The 26,376-nt window shown below is 40.4% G+C and overlaps 7 protein-coding genes across 7 annotated transcripts; 3 read left to right on the top strand and 4 right to left on the bottom strand.

Moving 5' to 3' along the window:
- Positions 1-45: 45 nt before the first annotated feature.
- Positions 46-3,753, bottom strand: MONOS_6499 (uncharacterized protein; the record flags this gene model as incomplete). The annotated part of the gene is made up of 4 exons (XM_067876737.1): positions 46-2,581; positions 2,672-2,870; positions 2,980-3,539; positions 3,671-3,753. The coding sequence occupies 4 exons, from the start codon at positions 3,751-3,753 to the stop codon at positions 190-192; spliced, it is 3,234 nt and encodes a 1,077-aa protein (XP_067731905.1). The 3' UTR covers positions 46-189.
- A 2,689-nt stretch (positions 3,754-6,442) lies between these two features.
- Positions 6,443-8,624, top strand: MONOS_6498 (chaperonin containing TCP1, group II (cytosolic); the record flags this gene model as incomplete). Its single annotated transcript, XM_067876736.1, has 4 exons — positions 6,443-6,503; positions 6,557-6,829; positions 6,928-7,052; positions 7,103-8,624. The coding sequence occupies 4 exons, from the start codon at positions 6,443-6,445 to the stop codon at positions 8,441-8,443; spliced, it is 1,800 nt and encodes a 599-aa protein (XP_067731906.1). The 3' UTR covers positions 8,444-8,624.
- An 89-nt stretch (positions 8,625-8,713) lies between these two features.
- On the bottom strand, positions 8,714-10,596 carry MONOS_6496 (putative tRNA wybutosine-synthesizing protein 4). Its single transcript, XM_067876735.1, has 7 exons — positions 10,512-10,596; positions 10,305-10,421; positions 10,110-10,231; positions 9,948-10,050; positions 9,463-9,887; positions 9,224-9,369; positions 8,714-9,062 (listed from the first exon to the last, which is right to left on the bottom strand). The coding sequence occupies exons 1-7, from the start codon at positions 10,561-10,563 to the stop codon at positions 8,900-8,902; spliced, it is 1,128 nt and encodes a 375-aa protein (XP_067731907.1). The 5' UTR covers positions 10,564-10,596; the 3' UTR covers positions 8,714-8,899.
- Positions 10,597-10,718: 122 nt separating this feature from the next.
- On the top strand, positions 10,719-11,156 carry MONOS_6495 (uncharacterized protein). The gene is made up of 2 exons (XM_067876734.1): positions 10,719-10,960; positions 11,011-11,156. Exons 1-2 carry the CDS (start codon positions 10,733-10,735, stop codon positions 11,047-11,049), a joined length of 267 nt encoding a protein of 88 aa, XP_067731908.1. The 5' UTR covers positions 10,719-10,732; the 3' UTR covers positions 11,050-11,156.
- MONOS_6494 (uncharacterized protein) lies at positions 11,117-16,643 on the bottom strand. The gene is made up of 5 exons (XM_067876733.1): positions 16,565-16,643; positions 16,067-16,491; positions 15,910-16,013; positions 15,760-15,837; positions 11,117-15,652 (listed from the first exon to the last, which is right to left on the bottom strand). The coding sequence occupies exons 1-5, from the start codon at positions 16,623-16,625 to the stop codon at positions 11,320-11,322; spliced, it is 5,001 nt and encodes a 1,666-aa protein (XP_067731909.1). The 5' UTR covers positions 16,626-16,643; the 3' UTR covers positions 11,117-11,319.
- A 27-nt stretch (positions 16,644-16,670) lies between these two features.
- MONOS_6493 (putative Stress-induced-phosphoprotein 1) lies at positions 16,671-17,710 on the top strand. Its single transcript, XM_067876732.1, has one exon. The coding sequence runs from the start codon at positions 16,695-16,697 to the stop codon at positions 17,508-17,510; it is 816 nt and encodes a 271-aa protein (XP_067731910.1). The 5' UTR covers positions 16,671-16,694; the 3' UTR covers positions 17,511-17,710.
- MONOS_6492 (uncharacterized protein) lies at positions 17,640-26,358 on the bottom strand (the record flags this gene model as incomplete). The annotated part of the gene is made up of 17 exons (XM_067876731.1): positions 17,640-18,250; positions 18,375-18,485; positions 18,648-18,812; positions 18,965-19,368; positions 19,475-19,580; positions 19,722-22,117; positions 22,266-22,582; positions 22,721-23,953; positions 24,165-24,482; positions 24,684-24,737; positions 24,898-25,212; positions 25,346-25,468; positions 25,641-25,767; positions 25,835-25,859; positions 25,898-25,974; positions 26,039-26,249; positions 26,302-26,358. 17 exons carry the CDS (start codon positions 26,356-26,358, stop codon positions 17,765-17,767), a joined length of 6,525 nt encoding a protein of 2,174 aa, XP_067731911.1. The 3' UTR covers positions 17,640-17,764.
- Between the last annotated feature and the right edge of the window lie 18 nt (positions 26,359-26,376).

Below are 26,376 nucleotides of genomic sequence, written 5' to 3' on the forward strand. Positions count from 1 at the left end.
GATTTGTGTCTTATATGTAATTGTTAATTTTAATTGCTATTATTCTTTTTTTTTTCCTCCAAAAAATGAAATTTATACTTTTTTGTATGTACAATTTATCTGTCTTTTTTTATCACAGTTCATTCAAAATAAATACAACAACAAAAAAATAAAAATTTCTATAATTCTTGTGAAATAAATAAATAAATACTACTTCTTTTTCTTTTGAGCTTGTTCTTCAGAATTCTCTTTATGCATCTTCATCATTGCACGTCTGCCAAACCCTTCCATTTTATGTAATTCGTTGCTTTTTGTTGTCGACTTCTTCTGCCTTGCAGCCAGATTCATCTCCTTCAGATGCTCTCCATCCATCGTCCACATAATCTCCCAGTGCTCTCCTTTGTCTACACAAAGATTACCACCTTTTCTTCCGTGTGATGGGCCAATCAGTCCCATTGTCCACAATCTGCGCACACATCGAAGGAAAATACTGACTGAAGCTAATTTCGCATCATTTTTTGATGGCTTTTTAACTTGCTTTGCGAAATCTTCGTCGCTCAGCCAGTTACACCAACGCCCAAGAACATATAGCTCGTAAATTAACAGTCCTTTCTCCTTCTTCATTTGCTCGCTTTCCCAATCAAATGTCTCCTCATTAATTGATTGCTTCAAGCACTCAATCTTTTGCCATTTTTCTGAATATTCGAGCTGTTCTTTGTCTTCTTTGCTCCATTTGTCTTCTTTATTCTTTCTGTCTCTGCGAGCAATATCTTTCACTCGTTCATAAAAGGTCTTTTCATCCAAACATTCTTCCAATGAAAGCAATTCTGATTCTAAAACATTCCTCAATTCGGAGTCTATTGTAGATTCAGATTGACTCTTTTGTTTCTGTTTAGTCTTTTTTGCTTTGTCTTGCTTGTTTTCTTCGTCTTTGGCTGTTTTAGATGTAGTTGACTTATTCTTCGAAACTTTTCCCTTCTGCTGACTTTCTCCTTCATCTTCTGATTCCGTTATTTTTTTAGGTTTTCTGCCCCTTCTTTTTTTCGGCTCTGCTGATGTTTCACTTTTTCCTTTCTTATTTCTCTTCACTTGATCTTCAGTATTATCTTCATCTTCATCTGCACTTTGTTTTTTCCCTCTCTTTGCTTTTGCATCCTTAGCAGCTTTTGTTGAAGAATCTGTTTTTTTCTGTTCTTTCGCTGCTGCTTCCTTTCCTGGCACTGGCTTCTCATCTAATATCTCCACGTCGCTGTCATCGTCATCGTCATCCACATCCCAGTTGACTGTACTGACATAATCAAAAAATTGCCTCTTTCTCCTTCGTCTGTGTTCTCTGATTGGAGGCTTTGCAGGAAGCGGAACTAAAATTGATTCAGAAACGGATTCTGTCCCAGAAGATTGCTCACTCTTTTTGTTAGATTCATCATTAGTGTTTGATTCAATAGATGGACTAACATTGTCTTTCAAGTCAACTTCTGTGCTTTCTTCCTTTTTGGCTTTTTCTTGTTCAACTTGTGGAATTGTTTCTTTGTGCAATCTTGGCCTTCCTCTGCCTCGCTTCACTGGTTGCTCTACTGGAGGTTCTGTCACTTTCTTTTCTGTTTCCAACTTTTGACTCTCTTCTGAGCCTTTTCCGGTTTCATCTTTGAGTTTAGTGGGTTCTTCATTTTCTGCATCTTTCGTGACTTTGTGTTGTTTCTCCTTGGAGCCTTTTCCACTTTTTTCATCTGCTTTCTCTTGTAACAATGATTCCTTTTGAATATGTCCTTCTTTTTTGTGTTGGCTATTCGAAGAATAAAACAGAAGTTTCATCAAAAACTGCTTGAAAAGAGGGAAAAGATATACAACTCTGTCTTTTTTATTTCTCATCAGCGTGAAAAGAATTCCAAGTGCGAAATTGTCGAGAGAAAATAGACGATTATACAAAGTCGATGACGAAGAATAATCAGCAGGTGAAATGACAGAATCAACAGAAGCAGAAGAGTGAATTGAATCAGAAGTGGATGAACTTAAAGATTGCAGTGCTTCTGTTGATGATGATGACGATGATGCAGACAATGATGCTTCTTGAAATGAAAGTGTGCAAGTTCTCTTGCTCCAAACCAACGGAAGAGAATCTATCTCAGAAATTGGATGCAAAAGTGACTCCGACAAAATTGATACACATTTCTGCGCAATTAACGGAGGGTCAATTGTATCTAAAAATGTTGCGTGAGGTGCCGAGCGTCGTGCAATTGAAAGCTGTGCATGTGAAATCTTATCAAGCACACTGGAAAGCTGAGGCTTATGTGAATCAGCCGAAGCGTCTGATGATGAATGCGATTCAGAAGATGACTGAAACAGCCGAGAAGTATCGTCAGGCAGAGAAGAAGGCCGAATGTCTTGTGTCTGTGAAATGAAGAGAGACATAAGCAGATGATCTCCGAGCGGAGAAGCAGGCTGTCGCGATGTTTGATTCGGGATTTTGCAGGATGGGAGAAGAAGAAAAGACATGGCTTCGTTCATTGACTGCTCGTTTATTGTTTCCTCAGAAAGAATTGCTTTGATTCTGTTATACTCTTCAGCAAATAGGCAACTAAGACATCCACATTCATCTACCATTCTAAATTTAAAAAAATAGAAAACAAAAAAAAAAAATACATATATAAATAAATAAACTTAGGAAAAAGGGGTAACTTCAAATGGGCCATACGATTCGCTTGAACACTTGTGCTCCTCAATTATTCTCAAGCAATTGTTAATGATTGATATTATAGCAGACTGCGATAATTCACCAGACTTGTTGAGATTACACAAAACTTTCAGCAACTCTGACAAAAGCGGGAAGGCTGTGCAGAGCTCAGGAAAGTCGCTGCTTCTTCCAGCAGAAGTCGAAATGTCGGTGAGAATATCTGTCATGAACAAAAGGTTGGATTACAATCAGCATTCAAATAATGACAAACAATATATTTTTGTAAAAAATTATTTAAATTCTCTTTCATTAATTAATATTCTTCAAACCAATGAGTGACAATTCCTTTGTTTCAAACAGAGCCTCGCGAAAGACAGGCGGTCGCATTCGCCACAATTTTCTCCGCTCGGCATATTGTTTTTGTTGTTCTCGTTCTTTTTTCTCTTCAGCCTCTCTTTTCTCTTGGTCTTTCTTCAAAACAGACAAAAGATTAGCTCCCCGAATATTCCCTTGAAGATGTGTTATGTCAACAAGCCCGTCTGATTTTTTGCTAAAAGACGCTTTTTCGTTCCTCTTCTTCGAACGAAGTTGCTCCGATTTTATCGCCTCGTCAATAATTTCTCCGAACTCCTGTTCTTTCTTGTTTTCGTTTTTCTCTTCTTTCACTTCGCGAGACTCCCATTTCTCTTCCAGCTGCCCCAGCTGTTTGCGAACAGTTCCGATCGCCTCGGATATAATAGCAGGATGCAGAATTTGAAGAAACTCCTTCCAAAACAAAATGTGGCCAACTATTCTGCCAATAGCCCGTTTGCATTCGGCAAAACTGTCAATCAGAATCTTTTTAACTTCGTCAGCAGGAACTTGCTGATCAATCAAATGAGAAGTGACTCTTGTTGGATAAATATTTAATGATTGCCGTTTTTTGAAAATTAAAAATCAGTTGATTAAATAACACATATTTAAATGGAAAGGAACAAGTTAGAAATTATGTATTTTCAGAATAAAAATTCAAGTCAATACCTTAACGGTAGCTGCTCCATAAATTGAAACAAATCCATTTCTTCCATTTTTGTTAATGCAGAATTAAATGATTCAAATGACATGCTCCAAATTGAAGATTTACCGCTGCATCTTTCAAGATTATATAACTGTCAGAAAAAAATAATCAAATAAAAATAACATCATCGACACACCTTTAGCTGCTTGCACATCTCCACCATTGAGAAGCCGTTCCAATTAAAAGATTCGTTTAGTTCAGACCAGCATTCATCGTGCGACCCCAGACATGACATTAGAAGTTGAAAAGAATCAGAAGAATAAGCGTTTCCAGCAATCTGAGAGCACATGCCAGAAATGAATGCTTCAAGCAAATCTGAGGAAGGGCGAATTGTTAGAGAATCTGCCATAACAGAAGATGTTGGAAAAACACTTGACAAAAGCTGCTCTTTTATCTCTTCTTGCCGGCCAGATACTGTGGAATCAACAAGAAGAAAAGAAATTATTGGATTTCCTTGTGATGTCACAGGGGAAGATCTATAAAAAATAAGTCGAATATAAAATTTAAACGATATAAAAAAGAAAGAGAACAATTCACACTGAATTGAGCGAATAAAATCAACTAAAAATTGAAAAGGAACCAAAAGCCAATTTTCGATAAGAATAACGAGATGAATTTTATCTATACAAAATGCATATGAATTATAAAGTAAATAATATTTGAAACGGTTAAAAATGATGCAGAAATTGGAAATAAACTTTTATTTCGTTGTAAAAAACTCTCAAGCTCAAAATTTGATTCAGACATCGCATCTAATAAGCCGCTATTTATCATAGAAGTTGTTGGAGCTGCTGTTTGAATAGCTTTTTCAAGCATTACATCTTCAGTTGTTATTTGAAAAAACTCATCAGGAAGAAGTCGAACAATTACGGAAGTGGTTTCATCAGAAATTGCATCTCCTTTCAAATCATCCCACATATTTGCTATTTGATAACATACTAATGTCAAATCCTGTTGTTTAAATTGGGGGGCTTCAACAAATGAAATTGAATAATTTCCTTTGAGCCTGTAGTTGGAAAAAAACTGACAGCATTGCTCAACGACTTTTTTTGTTACAGCCTCTGAATAATACTTTTGAATGAATTTCTCTAAAGGAAATCCATTTTGAATCATAGATTTTTGATTCTTTTTTGAAAAAAAAATCAGAATTATCAACTTGTGGGTCCATTCTATTTGTTCATAAGAGAGAAAGAGTGTATATACATGGGTTAAAACAAGAATCAACTTTAACAAATTTATGCAAATTGAGCTATGTGTAACCCTTAAAAGCTCATCTCATTCAAATAGGGGAATTACAAATGAAGATGATAAAAAAAACTAAAAATTAATGATCAGGGTTAGATCACCTAAATTTGTAAATAAATGTATATGTAATTATAAAACATGACAACTTAATTAAGAATATAATAAAGAAATAGTTAAATATGCAAACTTTAACATAGAAAATGACGGAATTAAAAGCAAAACAATTGCAATGCAGCTTTAAAATTTGAAGATTGCAAACACAAAATGTAAAATCACATTATTCAATGTGGGGGTGTTATAAAAGGAAACGATAAAGGAACGGTGTTAATCCTATCCCACGTTTCTGCAACAAGCGAGTATACCTCGCTTGATAAAGGCACATGGAAAGCAACTGCCTGAAGAAGCACGATTTCAGACTGATTAACATCATTCAATGAAATATTGAATAAATTCGACCACCATTTGTTTGGCAGAGGAGTATCACAGTTACACTTATGCGAGATCATAACAGATATTAAAAGTGCCATAGAAGCATTCTCAAAAGACAATTTAAACGATTTTGAAGTTGCTCTTCCTGTAATAGCTTTTTCAAGAAGCATCAAAGCATAGAGCAATTCCCCTTGTCGAAGCCATAAGAAATGCTGGAGAACAGAAAGAATTCGCTCCGTGATGTGTTTAAGTTGTACAATTTTTGAAACCATTGATTCTGAGGAGGGCTGCCATGATGGATAAATGTAATGCTGTGAAAAATCTAATGAATAAAAAATGTCTCCAAGAAAGCGAATAGGTAAAATTGATAGCTCTGGTTGCAATGGTACAATTGTTGACTGCATGAGGGTTTGAGCTCGTGAGCAAACAGAAAATATTGTTGAATAAGCAAAAAATGTAGATATCCTTCGAATTTGGTCGCAGTGAATGATGTCAGAACCCTTTTCTTGCAACATTTTAATTCTGACAGAAAAATTATATTCGCTTTCGTCTTCTTTTGATTTTGAAGCATTCATTCCTTTTAATGAGGATTTAAGAAAATTGTCTTCTGTGAGTACTTTCTTTTGAATTATTTCAACATTAGGACCTGCCACATCATGTGGCCAAATAGGTTCACTAATAGAATGTGAAATCATTCAAAAAGAAATGATACTTACGTCCGGTCCACTTTCGTTATGGATCTCAACTTTATAGATCTTTACCAACATATATGAATGACGATCGAAATATCGTTTTAATATTCTAATAAAAGACATCGAAAAATTACAAACAAAACAAAGGTCAATTAATGTGTGATTGAAAAGGCCTCGAAAATGATATAGAAGAATTATTGGAATATAACAATAACAATAATTAAAAAAACGGTATTTTCACAACAAATTAAATATTTCTGATTCTTTTTCTAATAAAATGAACATTTATAACACATGATAACCACAACAATTGGAATTATAATTACAAAAGATGGCTGATTATTTTTTTGATTATACAATGGTAAAACTATGGTATACGGATCAAAGGTTTTCAACAAAATGATGCGACCTGGAAATGTTCTTGTGTTAAGTTTGCAATTCTTTAAGATTTTTGAAGTTAATTTGATTATTGTGTTAATATAGACGCGACTACGAAGAGAGAAACCGGCTATCGCGCACAAAAACTGAATATTCAAGCAGGAAAGGAAGTTGCCGATGTTCTCAGGACATGCCTCGGACCACGTGCAATGCTTAAGATGATTTTAAGTGCAAGCGGATCTATTCTAATGACGAATGATGGAAATTCCATCATAAGAGAAATTGATGTGAAGCATCCGGCTGCAAGAACAATTATTCAACTGTCACGTGCTCAGGATGAAGAAGTTGGAGATGGAACAACATCTGTCATTGTTCTTTGTTTGCATACAAATATTTCCAACGATTATTTTATTTGTGATCTATTTTGAATTTGGGCAAATGCTTATTGAATTTTTTTTTTTATTTGTTTCTTTCAGCTGGCGAAGTTTTAGCCCAAAGCCAAGAATTGCTCGAAAGAAGCCTTCATCCAACTATTATTTGTCATAGCTATCAGCGCGCTCTTCAGACTGCAATTGCAGTATGCGACAAAATCTCAAAACCAGTATGAAATAGTTTTATTTTGAAATATACATTCAGTAACAACAATCTTAGGTTGATGTTGATAACAAAGAAGAAATGTACTCTCTTTTGCGCACAACTCTTGGAACAAAGTTTGCATCTGAATGGATGGAAATGATGTGCAAGTTGGCCTATGAAGCTGTTCGCAGAGTCACAATTTACCACAACACAGAAGGGAAATCAGATCCTAGCGCACGAAGAGTTCCAGAAATTGATATTAAGCGTTATGCAAAAGTCGAAAAAATACCAGGAGGCTCAGAATCAATGAGCGAAGTTCTTGATGGTGTTATGATAAACAAGGATCTTACACATCCTGCTATGCGGAGACGTATTGAAAATCCAAGAATTGTTCTTTTGGATTGCGCCTTGGAATATAAAAAAGGAGAAAGTCAAACCTCGACAGTTGTTACAAAAGAAGAAGATTGGGAGAAATTATTGAGAGCCGAAGAAGAAGAAGTCGAAAAGATGTGCAAATACATCATTGCACTTAAGCCCGATGTTGTTGTAACTGAAAAAGGATTGTCAGATCTTGCATCACATTATTTATACAAGGCAGGCATTTCTGCTATCCGTCGTATTAGAAAGACAGATAACAACAGAATCAGCAGAGCAACAGGCGCCACTATTGTGAACCAAGCCGAAGAGTTGAAAGACACTGATGTCGGAACAGGATGCGGCCTGTTTGAAGTCAAGCAGATTGGTGATGAGTTCTTTGCATACTTTGTGAAGTGCAAAGAGCCGAAGGCATGCACCATTGTCCTGAGAGGTTCGTCAAAGGATGTTCTTAACGAAATCGAGCGCAACTTGCAGGATGCAATGTGCGTTGCTAGAAACATTCTTGTTGACCCACGACTTCTGCCCGGTGGAGGAGCAACTGAGATGGCAGTTTCTACCGCTCTTGCACTCACAGCAGCTGCCGAAGAGGAAGGAGTCGCTCAATGGCCAAGAAAAGCAATAGCACAGGCATTCGAGGTTATCCCACGCACATTAGCTGAAAACTGTGGCTGCTCTGTTATCCGTCGTGTTACAGAGCTCCGTGCAAAATATCATGAGATGTGGAAGAAAGTGTCCATTGATTCTCTTTTAAAAGCCAAATCTGCTTCCTCCGCCTCATCTTCTTCTGCTTCTGCCTCATCTGAATCAATCCAATCGTCTGTGGAGTTGTGGGGCATCAACGGTGAGACAGGCGAGCTGATGGATGTGAACAAATCTGAACTGTGGGAGCCATACAGCGTGAAAGTGCAGACCTTCAAGTCATCTGTGGACTCTGCATGCATGCTGCTTCGTATTGACGATATTGTTAGCGGACAGAGAAAGAAGGGAGACGGACAGGGACAAGCAGATCCCGATGCATTGGAGAAGATGGAGGAGTAAACAATTTCCAATAATTCAAAAAATATTTGCTTTTTTTAAATAAAGATATAATTTTTTTGATACAAATTGTATTTACACATGTCTTATCATCTCTTAGACCTTTCTTCTAATTGATATCTTCTTGCACTCATTTCAAAAGCAAAACATTCATTAACATAGCTCTTATATGAAATCAACCAAATTTAACGAATCTTTTTTGATTGATACAAATTTTGTTTTTCCTTCGTTCGGAAAATTTTGCTCTTTTGAAACAAAAAATAATTAAATAAAAGAGGGAGATGCTGGCGAATGTCTTAATGCCTTAAATAAAAACTTAACCAAAACCAAAATGATTCAACAACAAAAAACAAAGAAAGAAGGAAGGAAGGAAAGAAAAAGCAATGAATGTAAATAAACCACATCCTTTTTCAAAATTCTTTGTGTATCTCCACATAAAAGACCTTTGAGGGTATTGCATTAATGAGAAATCTTTGGAATGGCTGGTGGTGCAAGCGTAGGAAGGCTTTCGTCTTCAATGCCAACATTCTCTGGAATCATGTTGGATCCAATCCAAATGCAGTAATGCGACAGCAGCAAAAAGAACTCCTCGAACTCGTCCAGCGGCTCTAAGGTCTGAATTCTGTTTTGTTTAATATAATTTCAATTGTGTCATTTAAAAAAAAAAAGAAAAAAGAAAAAAGAAAAAAGAAAAAAGTAAAAAAAAAAAAAAAAGAAAAGAAAAAGAAAAAGAAAAAGAAAAAATCATTTCAAATGAATAAAGAATTCACAATTGTTTTGTACCTTTGCTTTTCCACTTGAGGAATGAGATTATAAGCCTTTTTCATGTCAATCGTCTTTGCAAAGCTGAATCCAGCTGTCCGAAGTGATTCTGTTCTGGCTTCGCATGTTGGGAATGCCATGAGAGATGGCATGGTTATCCCACGTTGCTGTTTTGATTATAAATCAATATTTTTTTCCAAATATTCAAAAAATATTAAATGAAAAAGATAAATAAAAACTGTCTAATTGCAAGTGAATACCCTCAAATTCTGCACCATGACTCTTCCAAAGTTGTCTGTTTCTTTTGACATTGGATCATATCCAATAACCATAGCAGGGAATCTTGATGGAAGTGCAGCAATATCCTCTGGTTTAAGAGAGGAATCTGCGGAAGGCTCTTCATCAGAAGGTGAATGCACTTCTGTTGGAACAGAAGTGGTGGATGGAGTTGCTGATGATGTTGCTGACTCTGAAGTGACAGAAGAAGAAAGAGCATGCTTCGACAATGCTTCGCGAGGATTTGCAATATAAGCTAACAGCTCCCGCACTTTTCCTGAATCAATGTATGCGGTCACACACTCCAATATAAACAAAGTCGGTATGTTAAAGTCAATTCCTGAATCAATCAGACACTTATGTATTGATTGAATATTCAGTAAATTTCCTTTTGCCAGCTTGTACACAGCTTAAATAATAAAAAACGCATGCATCACATTGAAGAAACGAAAAATATTTATCATCAAACCTTGCTGTTGAGCTGAAAATTTTTTGGAATAAGGATGCTGCTTTATTTCAATAACCTCTGGCAGATCCACATCTACCCACAAATGCAAACCTGGAAGTTGTTTCTGAAGAGGGAAAAAAAGATTCAATAAAGTACATTTTTAGTAATGGTTAAATCTTCAACCTCAAGCATCAAAAAGTAACTATCAAAGCCAGCTCCGAGAAATACAATTTGTTTTTTTCCCGGAAGATTTTTACAAAAAGAAGCAACGCATCTCAGCATTGTATACAAACGTGCGAAGTAACCTAAGTTTCGATAAATAAACAAAAATGAATTTTCGGTTTCAAAAAAGCAGCATGAAAGTTCAATTCGTTAAACCTCTATTAATAAGGCGAGGCCGGCTATCACTTGGTCGCACAAATTCAGCCAACAATGGATCAAAATAATAACCGTTTTTGATGCAACTCATCTTTGCATTTGCAGAGTCAGCAGCACCTGAAGTTCAAAATCATTTAAACAATTAGTTTGCAAAAAAAGTGAGGATATTTTTAATGTTAGATAAAAATATTTCTCATGGATGCTAACCAAAAATATCATTTGTCAATGACGAGTGAACTCTTGGAGCAGGAGGTTGCATTTAATACAATTCTCAATAATTAAAAAAATGTGTTGGGTAAAATTATTTCATGTTTTTCAAAATAATTCCCATTCATTTTCTAATTAAAATATAACAAGAGTGAAGATGAATCCAGTTAATTGATTGTTACATAATAATATCTTTGAGTTATCTATTTGTTCACTGCTTTATGGATAATGAGGATTCCGTTGTTTCAAAGAGTCGAGCAGATGAAAATTTAGCGAACGAAGTTAATTCGCAACGCTGGAAGGAATATAATCCGATGCTTAGGAAAAAGCATCAATTTGTTCAAATTGCATTCGAAAAATCTGATATAGCAGCGCAACCAGTTCAAGAAATACAATCTTGCAAAAAGGATGAACTGTTGAGATCGATAGAAATATTGCTTTCACAAAAGGTTTTATTTTTATCTTTTGGATATTTATTATTTTACATTTTTTCTATTAGACAATTTCTCAACGTCAAAATCTCCAGACAAAGCGCTAAGCGAATGGTTTATAAAATAAGTTTCTTTGTAATGCATCTCATTTTATTTCACATCGCATTTCACACATTTTCGTCAAAGAAAAGTTTTATTTTAAATTTCTAAAAACACGAAAAAATATAACATATTAATGATATGAAAAAAGCAAATTATAAAAATCCATAATATATCACGCAATGCAAAGACAAAAACAATAAAAAATAAGTTAAAAAGATTAAGAATACACTTGTTGAATTGAATAAAATTGGAGTATAACAAAAAGACAAAAATTTTCAAGAAAGTTGGAAGATAGGAGCAGAACTGATGTTAGATTGAGATACTGTATAATATGAGCCATCAAGAGCTTTAGATGTGATTGGATGAGACACAAGGATTTTGCTGTGAGCAGCCTTTAATTGCTTTGATCTTCTGTTCATCACTTCATCTCTCCTGCTCTTTATTGCTTGTTGTTCCTGCTCGATATTTGACTCATTTTCATCCTGTTTAACAGCCAATGGCGGAAGCCACCAGCGGTCAAACAATATCCTGAATAGCAACGGCTCTTTTCCTCGTTGGACTTCAATGGGTGATAGATAAATAGAAGCATTGCGAATTAAGCTTGAATTAGCCTGATCTTTTTCGTTTTTGTAGCTGTCACCATCAAATTCATCGTCATCGTCGTCTTTTGACTTTACTCGACTGTTGTTGGTGGCAGCAGATGCAAGAATCTCTTCCAGGATGCTTGCTTCACTTAGAGGTTGGTCAATTGATAATGAACTTGAAAGAGAAGAAGAAGAGGATGACGATGAAGATGAAGAAGAAGAAGATGATGATGATTTTTCCATCATTGACATAAACGCACTTCCCTCGTCCCTATCCGTCTTCAAATCTCTCATCCTCTCCTCCTTTTGCACTGTTAAACCTTCTCCACACGGTATGAATCTATCTCCCGACCACATCTTCGCCTTCTGCAAGGCGCTGTCCAGCACCGCCCCATTCACATCGCTGCTTGACAACAGCCACACTCTCCCTGGCTCAACCACAACAGCCGCATCTTTCCTCGTCCCCAGCGCAGCAACAGACAGCGGTGCAGTTGACGAAGGTGCATAATGCGTCGCGTGGATGAACTGGCTCGCAGCACCTCTGATGTGCCGCGCTTTCGCCTTGCTGCTGCCAACGATTGTACGAGCAACGCTGTTCGGCGGGCCAACACGGAACACAAACGGGAACGGAACAGGAGCAGCCGGCTGTGAGGCAGTCAGACGGCCGTGTGGAATCTCTGGCGGAAGGATCCTCTCGCCCATGTCCATATCATCGTCGAACTCATCGTCCAGCCACTCGCCCAGCACAGCGGGTATCTTCTTTGTGCCAAGACATTCCCAGAACATGGCCACATCAGGGTCGGTGAGTGAGGTGGGGAAGCAGATGACAGCAGGAGGCTCAAGAGACAAAAACGGATGTATCTCAAAGCGGTTGAGCTGAACAGGGTCTTGAAGAGGCTGAGGAGGGAGAAGAGTGGCGAGAAACTTGGCTTCTGCTCTGTTGTGTGCAGAAGTGTACAGGTGAGTGAAGTCAGAGTCAGAAGTGGGAACGGGATAGCGAGTGACTGAAGGGAGAAGTGGAGTGGTGATGAGTGTTGTGCGGGGAACGTCTTTCTCTCCGTTCAAAGTGGTCATTGGCGGAAGAGTGAAGGTCGGCAGGTGCATCACATTCGGATTGAGCACATGCTGAATGAAGGAGGCCAGCTGGCAGGTTCGGCTGAATGTCAGTCCAGTTGTATCGGGAACAAACGTGGGGAACGCTGGATTCTCTCCTTCCTCCTCCTCTTCTTCTTCCTCATCTTCATCTTCGTCATCTTCGTCGTCGTCATCATCATCATCTCTGTCTTTTCCTCTCTCTAATTTCTTGAGCACCTTCAGTTTCTTCTGTATCCTCTTCAGCTCTCTTGCCTCGTCATCCACTGTCCATAACAGACAGGTCATTACTCTCACAGGCGGCGGTGTGATCAGAATGTAATTAGCTCCGTTTTTGATGCTGCCTGCCTCCGGACTCAGCTCTGTCACGGACTCTCCTCTGACACACAGAAGAAGAGGGAGTGAATGTGGCAAAGAGAACAGGCTGTTCAGTGCAGGCGCAGAGGAAAGAGAAGGAATCCATCGGGGAGAAGAGAAAGGAGTGTTGTAGACAAGCGATGTGAATGCCTCTTCTTCGAACGAGGAAGAGGCAGAAGACGAGCCAGCCACATCGTCTCTTGAAGGAGTGAGGGGAGTTGGGCTCTGAAGTGGCTGAGGCGCCTCGTTGTAGTTCATTTTGTCCATCAGATCGCTTCCACTGCTGCTGCTGCTGCTTCCATTGAGTCCATCGGGTGTCTGAATGGACAGCCCCTGGTGCTCTCCATCATTCGATGGATATTCCTCAAACGATTTCGAAGATGGAGTGCCTGCCCGACTAATTCCAGGCGACATAGACAGCGATGGCCCCAGTGCCCCGCCTTCCTCCTCTTCCTTCTGTCTTCTATCTCTCTCTGCATCTTCCTTCCAAACAGACTGCAACGCCTCTCTCACCCATCCTATACGACATGGGAGTGGGTTCTCGATCTTTCCTCTTTTGATCGCCTGCCTCGACGGGATCGGGCTGACTTTGCGTGAAAAGAGAGAGAAGAAGATGTCACTTTCTCTGCCGTCCAGTTCGCGCTGGAAGGCATCGTAAGGCAGCCCCAAGTTCACTGCCAGCTCTGCGCACAGCTGCTCGCCCCTCTGCAGCATCATTGGCGTGGCGTATTTGCTGTACCAGAGGTGGATCTGGTGCTGAATAACCACACGAGGCGCAGAGGGAGGTGCGGCGGTGCGGCGGAGGGTGTTGTATGAATGGTTGACTGAGCGGTTGGCGGAGGAAGAGGCAGAAGCAGAGGAAGAAGCAGAGGATGACAGAGAAGACAGAGAATACGAGTCAAATGAACGAGGAAGTGTAACCACAACGTTGTTTGGCAGAGTCCCAACTGAGCCATCTTCGTTGATAAGCAGACGAGTATATTTGGGTATTCCTTCTTCAACTTCTTCCTCGTCTGCTTGGCTCTCTTTGTCTTCTTCTTCTTTCTCTTTCTCTTTCTCTTTCGTTTTTTCTTTTTCTTTTTCTTTCTCCTTTTCTTTCCCCTTTCTATTCTTATTCTTCTCACTCTTTGAGTTTCCTTCCTCTTCCTCGTCTTCATCTTCCTCATCCTCGCTGTCCTCGCTTTCTTCCTCTTCTTCATTTCCCCTCACAAACCCTTCGTCGTGCAGATGATGCACATCCAGCACAAGACTCGTCCGCTTGAAGATGACCACATCTGCCGAAGAGATCAGATTACGCCATGTTAATTCTCTTGTTCTGATTGCTCCTTTCGTCCTGTTCTCCTTCTGCCGCTCAATCGCCACATCAATCTCGCCCAAAGACGGATCGCCCCAGATCTCTTCGGCATCTTCATTCATGTCGTTCTCATTGTTCCCGTTCATTCGCTCAATTTCAAGGCGCTTCAGTGTGTCAGGCCCTCTCTCACCTGAGTTCAATGTATCTCCATCTATTCCTCCTGTGTTATTATTATTATTATTATTGATGCCACTTGTGCTGCTATTTCCATTGCCATTACTTGCATCTGTCAGACTCCACAGGGCATTCATCTCTTCTGCCTCTTGTTCATCTTCAGGTGTCTCCACTGCACTCGCTCTGCCCAATGCATCTCTCTTCGGCGCCACCAGTACCTCACTGACATCGTTGTTGTTGACTGTCCATGCACGCAGACCAACACGCCACAGCGACGCAAACGGTCCAAAACTGGTGGTGAATGCATGGTGCGGCCCAGGGAACAGCGTCAAGTCCATCTCTTCTGTCTCTTCCACCTTCTCTTCCTCTTCTTCTCCGCCTTTTGCAGCCAGCTGTGCTTCGGCTGTCTTCGCAGCAGCAGTCGCCTGGATGACTTTGATGAGCGTGTCTTCCACTTCTCTGCTTTCGAGGCTCTCCAACTGAATGGCTGACAGTTCTTTTGCTCTCTCCTCTGCTTTCAGCTGATAGGAAGCATCTGTCACTTGGATCAGCCCACTCACATCAACATCCGCTGCTGCCTTTGTCATATCTGCTGTCTGCTTTGCTTCTCCTTTACGAGCTTCGCTGATATTTCCCTCACGAAGCTGAAGCGACCCTGCTTTTGACGGCACGACCGGTTGAAGAGAGGACGAGGAGGCAACAGACGAAGAAGGAGCAGGCGGAGGAGGGATGGGCGCAGAAGCAGTGAATGTGTAGTGATTGTCGCGGATGCACATTCCCATGTGAGGAGTGTTGCGGATTGTTCTGTCTTGAGCGATGTGCTTCGCAAGAGCAGAGGCTCCGATGCCCAAATGGAACGACGATGGAAGCAGAGTAGACGGAGAAACAGGAGCGCCAGCAGGAAATGGAAGAGGAAGAGGAAGTGTTTGTGAGAAGGCTGTGAAAAAGTTGTATTGAGAAGCATAGTCAGCGGATGCTAGATAATGAAGCAGAGCTTCTTCTTCTGTCACTTTTCTACGTCCAATTTGACCAAATTTGCTCAAAGCTCCTTGTGCCAACTGTTGAGTGAAGTATGTGCTAATTTGCATGGCAACTTCATCAGTTTTGCTGTTTCAAATAGATTTGTGGTGATTAATGCAAAAAGAGAAATATTGAACGAACGAAAGGACAGTGTTGTCAAAAGAAATCGTGTGAGCATTTAAATAAAAGCAAACTTTGCACTTGTAAATTGAAATACATTCTTCCAGAAGTTTGCCTCGCTTAATGTCTCGAATCCAAATTCGCATTTATTTCTTGCAATTTTTCAAAAAGAAATAATAAAAGCATTATTTTGAAAAAAAATAAAAAAAAAAAAAAACGCATACGTTCCAGAAACAACTTCAAGTGCTTGTGTAATTGTTCCAACATTTCGTTTATACACATGACAAGTCATGGCTTTCGTGGACATTCTTAGTTCAGATGTGTCATCCTGACGAATATGGTTTTTGCTTCATAATTTAAACAAACAATAGTGAATCACACTCTTAAAAATATTACGTCATCTCGAAATATGCTAACTTCTTGTTGGGTAACTGCAACGTAATATGGTAAAAATTTTCCATTACTGAATCTGTTACATTCCACTGGAATGTTGTCTTTGAGTATAAAGCCCGAAATTGTCAATGGTTGAACGGAATACTCCAACAATATGTAAATTCCGAATGTCGGGAAAATAGCTCGAAGCTCGGGTTTACTTGATTCTATTAAAGAGAATCCCATTTCCCTTGAGTCGAGAAAACGAAGTGAAGCATCAGTATCGTGCAATTCAATTGACAAAGGAGAAAGAATGTTTTGGTCCAACAAAATCTCTAATGGCCTTCGAAGCTCAATAGAACCACCTTTCCATATCTTTCCTAACTTGAAGCAACAATGATGAGTCCGAATATATAGATAAAACTCCCTTTTATCTATTTTTATTAGTCATTTAAAAAAATCAGTAAAAGCAATAATAAGTCTTCTCAAATCATTCCTAAATCAAACTTGTTGTTGTTTTAGCATCCAATCCTGATATTGCTTTGATTACTATTGAGCGGGGCACCATCTTGTCTTTTTCTGATCTTAACCTTATTTCTAATAAAAAATTCCCATAGTTCAAATACAAAAGAGAGAAATGTCAGACAAGGTCGAAGCAATTCGTTTGAAGGAAGAAGGAAACACTGCATTCCAAGAGAAGAGATATAAGGATGCATTGGTTTCATACACTGAAGCTATCAAGGTTGATCGAAATAACGCTTCACTTTGGGGCAACCGCTCTACAACTTATTTCAATCTCGGACTTATGGATAAATGCGTCGAGGATGCAGCGTATGCAATTGAACTTTCACCAAAAACTGCTAAATATTACTGGAGAAAGGGAATGGCTCATCTTCAACTTGGCCAGAATTATGCAGCTAAGCTTGCATTCCAAAATGGATTGAGACAGGAACCAGGAAACGATCAGCTGAGATCAGCTCTTGCTGAGAGAAAAGCCGGAGAACCAGCGTATGTTGGAAGATTAGCCAGCCTTTCATGGGAACAAAAGCGTGATAAGGCCACTGAATTGAAAGCGGAAGGAAATAAGTTTTTCACTTCCAAAAGCTTTGGACCAGCAATTGCTAAATATACTGAAGCTATTGAATACGATCCAACTGACCCTGTCTTCTACACTAACAGAGCAGCATGCTACACTGAAATCGGAAAATTTGATGAAGCAATCGCAGATTGCGAACTTGCTGTTGTTCTTGGAAAAACAAATGGAGTGAACTGCCTCGGACAGACTTCATTCTTGGAGCCACGTTTATTGGCAAAGGCATACATGAGATTGGGTATTGCATCGGAGAAAAAGGGAGAAATTGCAAAAGCTGAACAAGCTTACAAAGATGGAATTGCAGTTGAATCATCTCAACAATTAAGAGACATGCTTGAAAAATTGAAGTCAAAGAAGTAAACACCGTTCAGTTCATTGTGACCTTTCTTTATTACATATTTAATTCATTTTAACCGTTTTGTTGTGATTTTTTTCCTTCTTCACTTTACCTTTTGGTACAATCATTCATAATACATTAATTATAAACACTTCTTAAAGAAACATACAAATATTTTAAGTACTATGAAATAAAAACTTTAAGACAGAAATTACACACAAGAGTTCAAAGAACGAAAAATTATAACAAAAAAGTGAAAATTTTTTGATGATCAACTTTACAAAATTGTGGTTCCTTTTGATTTTGGTAGAGGAAGAGGTTTTAAGACAGAGGGCCTTACAGATGGAGATGGTGAAGGAGAAGCAGCAGGTGAGACAGATTTCTGCAAATCAGTTTTTGATGAATCAGTTCTTGCATCAGCTGACTTAGATGCTCCACCAACAGGAGAACTGCCTGTATCCTTTTTCGTAGCTCGAAAGTCAAACAATCCATCAGAAAGAGTATCAGATTCTCCATTCGCACTCTTTTCTTGATCTTCGTTATCATCATCTTCTTCATCTTCATCTTCATCAAATTCATCAGGCGAGCTTTTCCTGCTTTCGCTGCTTTCATCTTCACTGCCTTTCTGTCTTGTTGCCTGAACTTCACCCAAAAGCACATCTTCTTCATCATCGCTGTTAATTTCTTCAATCTTTGGCTTCTCACCTGGAAGCACTTCATCTTCAGGGCGGTCAAAGCGATGCTTGAAAATAGGTGAAAACAGCTAATTATCAAGCAAATAGATGAATAGAATTCCAAATGAAGATTAACATATAATTTGGTTTATTTAAAGAGTATATTTAAAAAACATCACAATTATTTTTCCAACAGGATTAGAAAAAGCACACTTTTTGAGGTATTCCTGTTGTAACAATTGAGCCGTTGACTGTTCCAGCAAAGACAGACGGAGGAACATGGCATATTTCAACACAAGTGATTGGATTAGAATATTGCATTGACTGAAAGAGAAAAGTTAAATAGATTGGATGAAATTTATGATAGCAATAACAAAAACAACATATTCATATTTAAAAAATAAATTCATCATAAATATTTTAATAATTCAAAATTCATCCCAATAATAATAATAATAATAATAAAAGGATTCTCCTTTATCAAACCCAAAGAAGCTGCAACGTCGACAGCGACCATATTCTGATGATAGCATCAAGCGATCCAGTTGCCATCATGTTTGTTTCCACATCGACAGAACAGCACGTCACAGGAGACATCGACGCCAAGAAAGAACGATTCACTTCAAGACTAAATGCATCAAGGAAATAGATCTGTTTAAAAAGGGGGAAAGGAAGTTTTGAATATGATGGTTGAAAGAACAAATAAGAAATGTTTGGTTATGTTCATCAGCAGAGAACAAATGAAGAATAGTAAATTTTTGGTTATAAAGAAAGATAAATCGTTTCTAAAAGCAGAAGCAAACCACTCCATCATCTCCCGCAGTGACAATCTGATTCTTGTCTATCAGTTTCAGCACATTGATTGCTCTTTCATGTCTCTTCTCCACACACATCTCTCTCTCCACATTCACATTCGTCACGTCCCTCACATGAATGCACCCATCAGCCCCGGCTGTGACAAGAGCAGGGAACGGATTCTCGTGTGGATCGACGCTGTACGGCTTCATACGCGGGATGGATGTGATGGCACAGATTGTCCTGGGTGAGTGCTCGTGGGCGTGCCATCGCTTTCGCAAAGTCAGCTTCTTTGACCTCAGCTCGAACATGCACAAGACCCCATCATCGCCCCCTGTCCACACACGATGATAAGAGTCCATGTGAATGGCTGTGACACTTCTCCTGTGTGCTCTGCGCTCCCATCTTTCCTCTGAATAAATAAATAAATAAATAAATAATATGAGAACAAAATGTAAAGAAAAAATGAAACGTTCAGAAAAATGATGAATCAAGCTGTGATAGATTGTCTATCATACTTGTTTCAAAAGTGAGCAGTTGCACCACTCCGTCGGATCTTCCAATGAGAAAAATGTGTTGCGGATAAATGCACAGAAAGGAGGTGATTTCTGGTTTGATGATTGGCTACAAACAGAAAGATAAAATGAGAATGATAAAAAGATAGTGATAGAAATCAAAACAAACAGAGAAAAAAGAAATAAAAAAAAGATGCTTCTTTTCATTGACATCCAAAAAGTCACAAATTCATTGATTTCAAATGCATACTCCTCCATCTCCAGTTTTCGTCTTCTCGTTCTTTCTTGTCCTGTCAAGCGGGTCATCATCGTCGTCATCGTCATCCAACATCCACTTGTCGCTCCATTCCGAATTCGTCACAGTTGCTGTCTTGCTTGCTTTCCCTTTCTTCTTCTTCCTGTTCACCACACCTCCTGAATCACACCCACTCATCTCTTCATCTCCGCTTCCTCCTCCACCTCTCCCCATTCCTCCGCTACTTACTCGACTCCCACTGAAGCTGTGGCTGGCAGAGAGCGAAGAGTCAATCGAAGTCGATGCGCCTGTCTCCGCTGTCAGCATTGTGAGTCCTGTGTGAGTCGTTGCACCCGACTGTGGCCTGTCTGATGCCCCAAACGACGCTGAAAGACTCTTCCCGCGCTGTTGATTTCCACTTTCCGTGCTATTCAGCGAGGCAGACAGCTGAGACAGCTGAGGAGAAGAAGGTTGCTCTCTCAACGAGCCATACGACGCAGACAGCATCTGAAACTGCGGACTCGATCCGTTCAGCAGAGCAGGTGAAGGCGATGGTGTTCTTCTGCTCCTCGCTTTGCTGTTTGCCTTCACTCCACCTTTCTCATAGCCATCAGACGACGTAGCAGCTGTTGACATTGTGCGTATCTCATCCAGCGCTGCCTGCGACACATCCTCTTCAGACTCGTCAAATCCCTCAATTCTGTCACCTTCTGCTCCGCTCCTCCCACTCATCGCGCCTCCTTTCTGTGTGCCCAGCCTCCATCTGCTGCTGCTGTTGCTCCCTGTTGGCTGCACACCCAGCCAGTTCGTCTTCACTGCATTGTCTCTTTCGCGTGGTGACAAGCCCATCCGCTGCAGCTCCTCCCGCACTTCCACTTCAGTCGGCTTTGGCAGTCGTTTGGAGAAGCCAGGAACAGAATTCTTGGGGAAAGAAGGAGAAAGAGAGGAAGAGGAAGAGGAAGAAGAGGAAGGCCCTAATGCAATTGAAGAAGAAGAAGAGGATGAGGTGGAGCGAAGTGAGGAAAAAGACGATTGTTGTCTGACAAGTGAGCGAGTGGCTGGTGACTGAGGAACAGCGATGAATGAAGAGGATGAACCAGAAGAGGATGAAATTGAAGAAGAAGAAGATGATGATGATGATGTGTTCATAAGAGCAGCTTGTGAAGCGAAGGAAGCCATCGACTGGTTGAGCACTGAAGAAACTCTTTCTCTTCCACTTGAGGGAGAGTCTGCAAATGTGTTGAACAGCATGGGCTGTCTTGAATGTGCAGGAGAAGACGCAAAAGAGGCCTTTAGAGACAAGCTTTGCTGAGTGTTTGAGAGCTGGACGTCTTCTTCAGCAGATGGAGTGGCAGTGTCTGGAACAGAAAAAAGAGGAGAAATGCTTCGAAGCGAAGAGCGGGTGCGCTGTTGGGCTGTTTGAAACATCTTTTGTGATTGTGATTGTGATTGAGACATTGACTGGGACTGCTGTTGTGATTGAAATGACTGAAGTGATTGAAGTGACTGTAATGATTGGAGTGATTGGAGTGATTGAAGTGTCTGTTGTTGCTGTTGAGGCATCTGTTGTGTCATTGGGGAAGACAAATGGGCAGACGAGGCTCGTCGAATGAGCGCCTGCTGCTGCTGCATCTGCTGGTTGAATGAAAGAGCTGGCTGGTTGAGTGAGGAAGACGATGAAGTGTATGGCAGAAGCATAGCAGTTGATTGTGGATTCTGACTCTGTCCATTTCTGATGGAAAAAGAAGGAAGACGGATTTTTGATTCAAATGAAAGTGGGTTAGTGACAAAGGGGCGAGAACGGGCAGAGGCAGACGAGGAAGAGCGGGCAGTGTCGATGGAGTGGCGGAGGGTGATAGCAGAAGCGTCTGAGAAGAGAGCATTGCTATTGTTGCTGTGTCTGGCTGTACCTGCACTCAGCAGAGAAGATGAAGGAGAGGCAGATGGATGATTTGATGGCAGCGACGACTTTGATGCTGATCCACTCAAAACAGAAGTAGATCTCCTCAACGCCGCTGTGTCTAATTTGTTCCAGTCATCCTTCGCTCTCTCCTGCTTCTCCTTCTCCTTCCTCTCTGTTTCTATTCTTTGGTCCTCTCTCCTCTGCTGCTGCCTCTGCTTCCTCTTCAGCTCTCTTTCTTTCCGCTCTTTCTCTTTGTTGCTCAGAGCACGGCGCTCAAACATCGGCACGCCGATCGCAGGAATCGAACCTATGCTCAGAATGGCCTCGTCGCCTTCTTCGTCCACAGGCACCGTTGTACCAGCGATGAATGCTTGCTTCTTTCCTCGTTGTGAAGAAGACGTCGATGCTCGAAAGGCCATTGTGGTTGCAGTGGGGCCTGTTCCGTCTCTGTTCTTGGCTAACAGCTGCTTTTGCAATCGGCGTTTTTTGTCTTCTTCGCGCTGTTTGGCTGAAAGTGAACAAAAGTAATAATGTTTATGGAAATAGAGAAGAAAGCAAATTCAGAAATGAAACACAGTTGATGTTTAAACAAGAGAAGTGACAATTTAATTATTTTTAAAAAAACAAATTAAATATATTTCACTCTTCATCCACACTTCTCTTTCTCTTCTCCCAAAAGAGCTTCTTGCGTGTGAGTATCTCCATCTGCTCCTCGAAGCTCTTCTTCTTCATCCCCGCCATGTTGAACAGGAAGGTCATCCCCGACGACGCCGTCGGCATCTGATAGGACTTCAGCGAGGCAGTCGGCTGTGAATCAGTCGCTGTCAGTGCCGCTGCGTCGAGTGGCTTCCACATTTGTGTCTGCGCATGGCGGAGGTTCCAGGTGCGGATGGTGTTGTCTGCAGAGGCTGAGAAGAGCGTGGTGAGCAGACGGTGCAGCTGCGCTTGCGACAGCTGGACTTCAGAGGGGATTCTGCGAAGGGCATTGGATAATAAGAAGATGGGTTAAGAAATGAATTAAATATTTTTCATAAAATAATTAGAAAGAATTTTGTTAAATATATTGTTGGGTAATGATGAATGTATTGATATAAAAGTGGTTCTATCAAACTTCACTCCAAGCACTCTTTCGTTGTCTTTCATGCTCTTTTCACGGAGCATTCGAATGGCCATCGATTCCAACATCTCTTGCTTCTTTTGCTTTTTTGCCTTTTTTCTAGTCTTTTTGCTCAAATTACTATCTTTTCTTCCAAATTCACCAGTATTTGCTCCATTGATAGTACCATCTTCATTGTTATACTCATTCCCATTCTCATTCTCTTCTCCTTCATCCTCCTCCTCTCCTTCCTCTTCCTCCTCATCTTCCTCTCCTTCCTCCTCTCCCCCACTCGCATCTGCCTTCTTCGCAGCAGAAAGCGTCCTCTGCAGCATCCTCCTTCCGAAAGGGTTGCCATCATCAAGAAAGTCTGGCTCCACCAAATACAACGCCACAATCGCGTTGTCGTGGCCAATGAGCTCGTGATACAGCGACTGCCGATGAATGGAGAAGGATGACGCAAACCAATCAGTCGCCACAATCAGCTGGTGCGGATTGAACGGAATTGGCGTACCGCTGGATGGTTTGTCTGATGAGGAAGAAGAAGAAGAAGAAGAAGGGGAGTGTGGCGATGATGAAGATGAAGGATCGGCTGCTGATTGTTTTTTCTTCTCTGCACTTCCTTCTTCATTGAAGTTGTGAGTACCTCGTTCTGTCTTTGGTGATGCAATCGGTGTTCCATTGCTCTTCTTTCTGGATGTTGCAGCGTATGCCTTCCCTTCCTCTCCTTCGCTCGCATCACTCCCAGCCCCACTCACAGGCGCTGTGCCCGTCGCCGCTGCAGTCGCATTTGCCGTTTGTGTGTTGTTTGCATTGTTTGCGTTGTAATCAGCGCTGGTGGCAGAGGCGAGGACAGAGGTTGACAGCAATGCTGTGATGCCTGTCTCTGAGATCTGCTCGTCAAACAGCACTTGCGACGTCGACAGCTCGCAAATGGTGAGGAAGCCGTCTGGGTCGCCGAGGATAACGAACGACATCACCTCGTCGAAGCAGACGCAGCTGAAGTTCTTGTTGCGCGCGTTTTTCACCCGGAACACACACAATCCTGTCTTCATGTGGGTGCCTTTTGCCGTGTGGTCAGAGGAGGTCGTGATGAGAATGTCCTCTTTTCGCGCGTGTGCGACGTTTGTGACGCCAGTCAGATGCGGATGGTGGATGCCCCCGGGAATGCGCAGGAAGAGAGGAGGGTGCAGAACAGAACGAGAGGCGACAGAACTCGCCACTTGCATCGAAAAGGAGTGAGTTTCTCTGAGATGAAGGAAGATGGGGGATTTGAAAAAAGAATAATTCAGTGTGAATTAAAAGTATGAATTGTATCAAGAAAAATTATAAATAATTGCTTTATTTTTTATTAAAAAAATATGAACATAACATTCATTTATAAAGGAAATAACACAAAGATATATGAAACACAATATCATTTATTATCAAATTTTTTAAATTCCTTTGCACAACACACTTTCCTTTCATCACCTCTGCATCCCACATCTCCTTCTCGTAAAACGGCTTGAATGAGAATATGTCCCCTGACGACGACCCCGCATAGAGCGCACCTTCGCTCCCGTGTGCATTCGGGGCGGTGTAGCAGACACTCGTCCACCAGCGATTCCTCTTCCGCAGAAAGAGCGACTCAGCTGTGGTTGCCCCACCGCCTGTGCTCGCTGCACCGCCGCTGCCAGTCGACGAGGCAGCCGTCAGAGTGGCTGAGAGGGGAGTGGGCGTCCGCCCGAAGGGAGAGGCGGACGAATGTGCAGTGGCTTTGCCGACGGGGAGGAACCTGAGAAGATGGGGGAAGGGGTGGAATGGGGAGGTTGGTTGGCATTGGGTGGTGAGAGTTTGTAGATAGAAAAGAGATGAAAAAGAATTAGCAGAATGAGAAGAGATGGAGAGAAAGAAAGTTTGTTAGATAACAGAGCATATTTTTAGATAATATAAAAATGAATGATAGTTAACAAAGCAAATTAACATTGTTTCAAACTTTTGGTTGTGCATTATCATCCATTTGATGTCGTGCGAATCGGAATCAGGTTTTCTGTCGTTTTAGTCACAATTCATGAATATTTGGGGGATCAAATAAAATAAAAAATAAAATAAATAAATAAAAAAAATAAATAAAATAAGATGAAAAGCAAAAGAGATTATCGCAATCAACTTTGTCACAGTCATTGACACAACAACACAGAAATGCAAACACATTGTGCTTTATCTGCAGAGGGCGTGGATTAATCAGCGATTCCACAGTCAGACCAGGGTTAGCACTCTGCCTCATTCTGAAAGCCTCCTTTGGCGAGAGCATTCGAGGCGTCGTGCGTTCCGACTGCGAATGAGCTGTGGAGCCTCCGCTTTTTGCGAAAGGATCCTCTCTGAATGCAGAGTGTGGAGGGTGTTCTGCCATCGGAGTGAAGGGGGAGTGGATGTCTGACTGCGGAGGCGGAATCGGAGGCACCTGCGCTTCGGTCGCCTGCAGCGCTGCGACAAGGCGGTGGTAGTGCTTCGATCCAGGATATCTGCGATGAGTGTTTATGAGTTGGTTTGTTTGTTATTTGTTAAGTTTCATTTAGTTTGGATGATGATATTTTGTGTGTGAAAAGAAAATGACTCATAAAAACATAATCATCATTGTTTGCATGAGAAACAAACCTGACATCAAACAATTGTTCGAACTCGTTTTCGCTTTGCTGCAAATCTCGAATTTTGTCTACTGCCCGAGCGGTTGCAGTGAGCGTCAGACTTACCGGATCTCGATCCAAAGATTCAGTTGAACTTAAAAAAAAGTCATATGAACAAGTATTTTTAAAAAAGTTATATTCATCAAAATTTACAGAAAAATAAATAAATAATAATTATAATAAGAAATGAAACAATGGCAGTTTTAAGTTTCAAATGAAAAAAAAGGTTAAATATTATATTTGTTTATATTACATTTCAAAAATACCTTTGTGCTATAATTGCCTGCTTAAGCTTTGTGACAGCTGATGATGGATCAAATTGAAGGTAAGTTTGGTTATCTTCTTCCAAAAGTTGATAAAGTTCAAAAAGTGGATGGATTATATGTTCTCGTCCTTTATAATTGCTCATTATTAAAAAATGAAAATAATAATTATAACAACCTGGACTAACAATCCAAACGCGAAGAGTTGAATCGTCTGATGCACTAAATATAAATTGCCTATGAGAGCAAATACAAAAAACTGATCCTTCATGTCCAACTAATGTTTGTATTAAATGAGGTTGTTGTGAATTCATGGAATCAGCACTAACATCCCACACTTCACATTGAAAAGGAAATAAAATTTGGTGAAAATAGCATCCATTAAAAATAAAAGATATTACCTTTTATTGTTCGGTCTGATGAGCCAGAAATAAGCAAGTTATATGCAGGAAGAAATGCCATTGTATTTATTGAGCCAACGTGCCCTGTCAGCACTTCACGAGGATTAGAAGTCTTTAAATTGTATGTATTTGATTGAAATAATTCAATTCGCCCATCGTCATAACCAATTGCCATCCAATCTCCTGCGGAGCATAAAGATTTCACATAAACCTAAATTTTCAAAGACCAGCAGCTAATATCAAATAACGCAAATGCAGCAAACAGGCTTTCTTGTTTGAATGCTAACTTCATGCAAATAATCAACGCTTTGAAGGTACATGCTTTGATAAGAATGATT

Source organism: Monocercomonoides exilis (genome assembly GCF_001643675.1).
Source record: "Monocercomonoides exilis strain PA203 chromosome Unknown scaffold10-1930038, whole genome shotgun sequence".
Taxonomy (NCBI): domain Eukaryota; phylum Preaxostyla; order Oxymonadida; family Polymastigidae; genus Monocercomonoides; species Monocercomonoides exilis.

What these genes read in the sequence shown, in the direction of transcription:
- MONOS_6496 (XM_067876735.1), bottom strand. Translation starts at nt 10,563, where the DNA reads ATGCAACCTCCTGCTCCAAGAGTTCACTCGTCATTGACAAATGATATT. An exon ending in GCCTCGCCTTATTAATAGAG is followed by an intron (nt 10,232 to 10,304) that starts GTTTAACGAATT and finishes ATCGAAACTTAG; the next exon opens with GTTACTTCGCACGTTTGTAT. An exon ending in CCTCAAGTGGAAAAGCAAAG is followed by an intron (nt 9,063 to 9,223) that starts GTACAAAACAAT and finishes TAAACAAAACAG; the next exon opens with AATTCAGACCTTAGAGCCGC.
- MONOS_6493 (XM_067876732.1), top strand. Translation starts at nt 16,695, where the DNA reads ATGTCAGACAAGGTCGAAGCAATTCGTTTGAAGGAAGAAGGAAACACT.
- MONOS_6495 (XM_067876734.1), top strand. Translation starts at nt 10,733, where the DNA reads ATGGATAATGAGGATTCCGTTGTTTCAAAGAGTCGAGCAGATGAAAAT. An exon ending in AAATATTGCTTTCACAAAAG is followed by an intron (nt 10,961 to 11,010) that starts GTTTTATTTTTA and finishes TTTTTCTATTAG; the next exon opens with ACAATTTCTCAACGTCAAAA.
- MONOS_6494 (XM_067876733.1), bottom strand. Translation starts at nt 16,625, where the DNA reads ATGGTGCCCCGCTCAATAGTAATCAAAGCAATATCAGGATTGGATGCT. An exon ending in GGATGCTAAAACAACAACAA is followed by an intron (nt 16,492 to 16,564) that starts GTTTGATTTAGG and finishes TAATAAAAATAG; the next exon opens with ATAAAAGGGAGTTTTATCTA. An exon ending in CTTGAAGTTGTTTCTGGAAC is followed by an intron (nt 15,838 to 15,909) that starts GTATGCGTTTTT and finishes AAAAATTGCAAG; the next exon opens with AAATAAATGCGAATTTGGAT.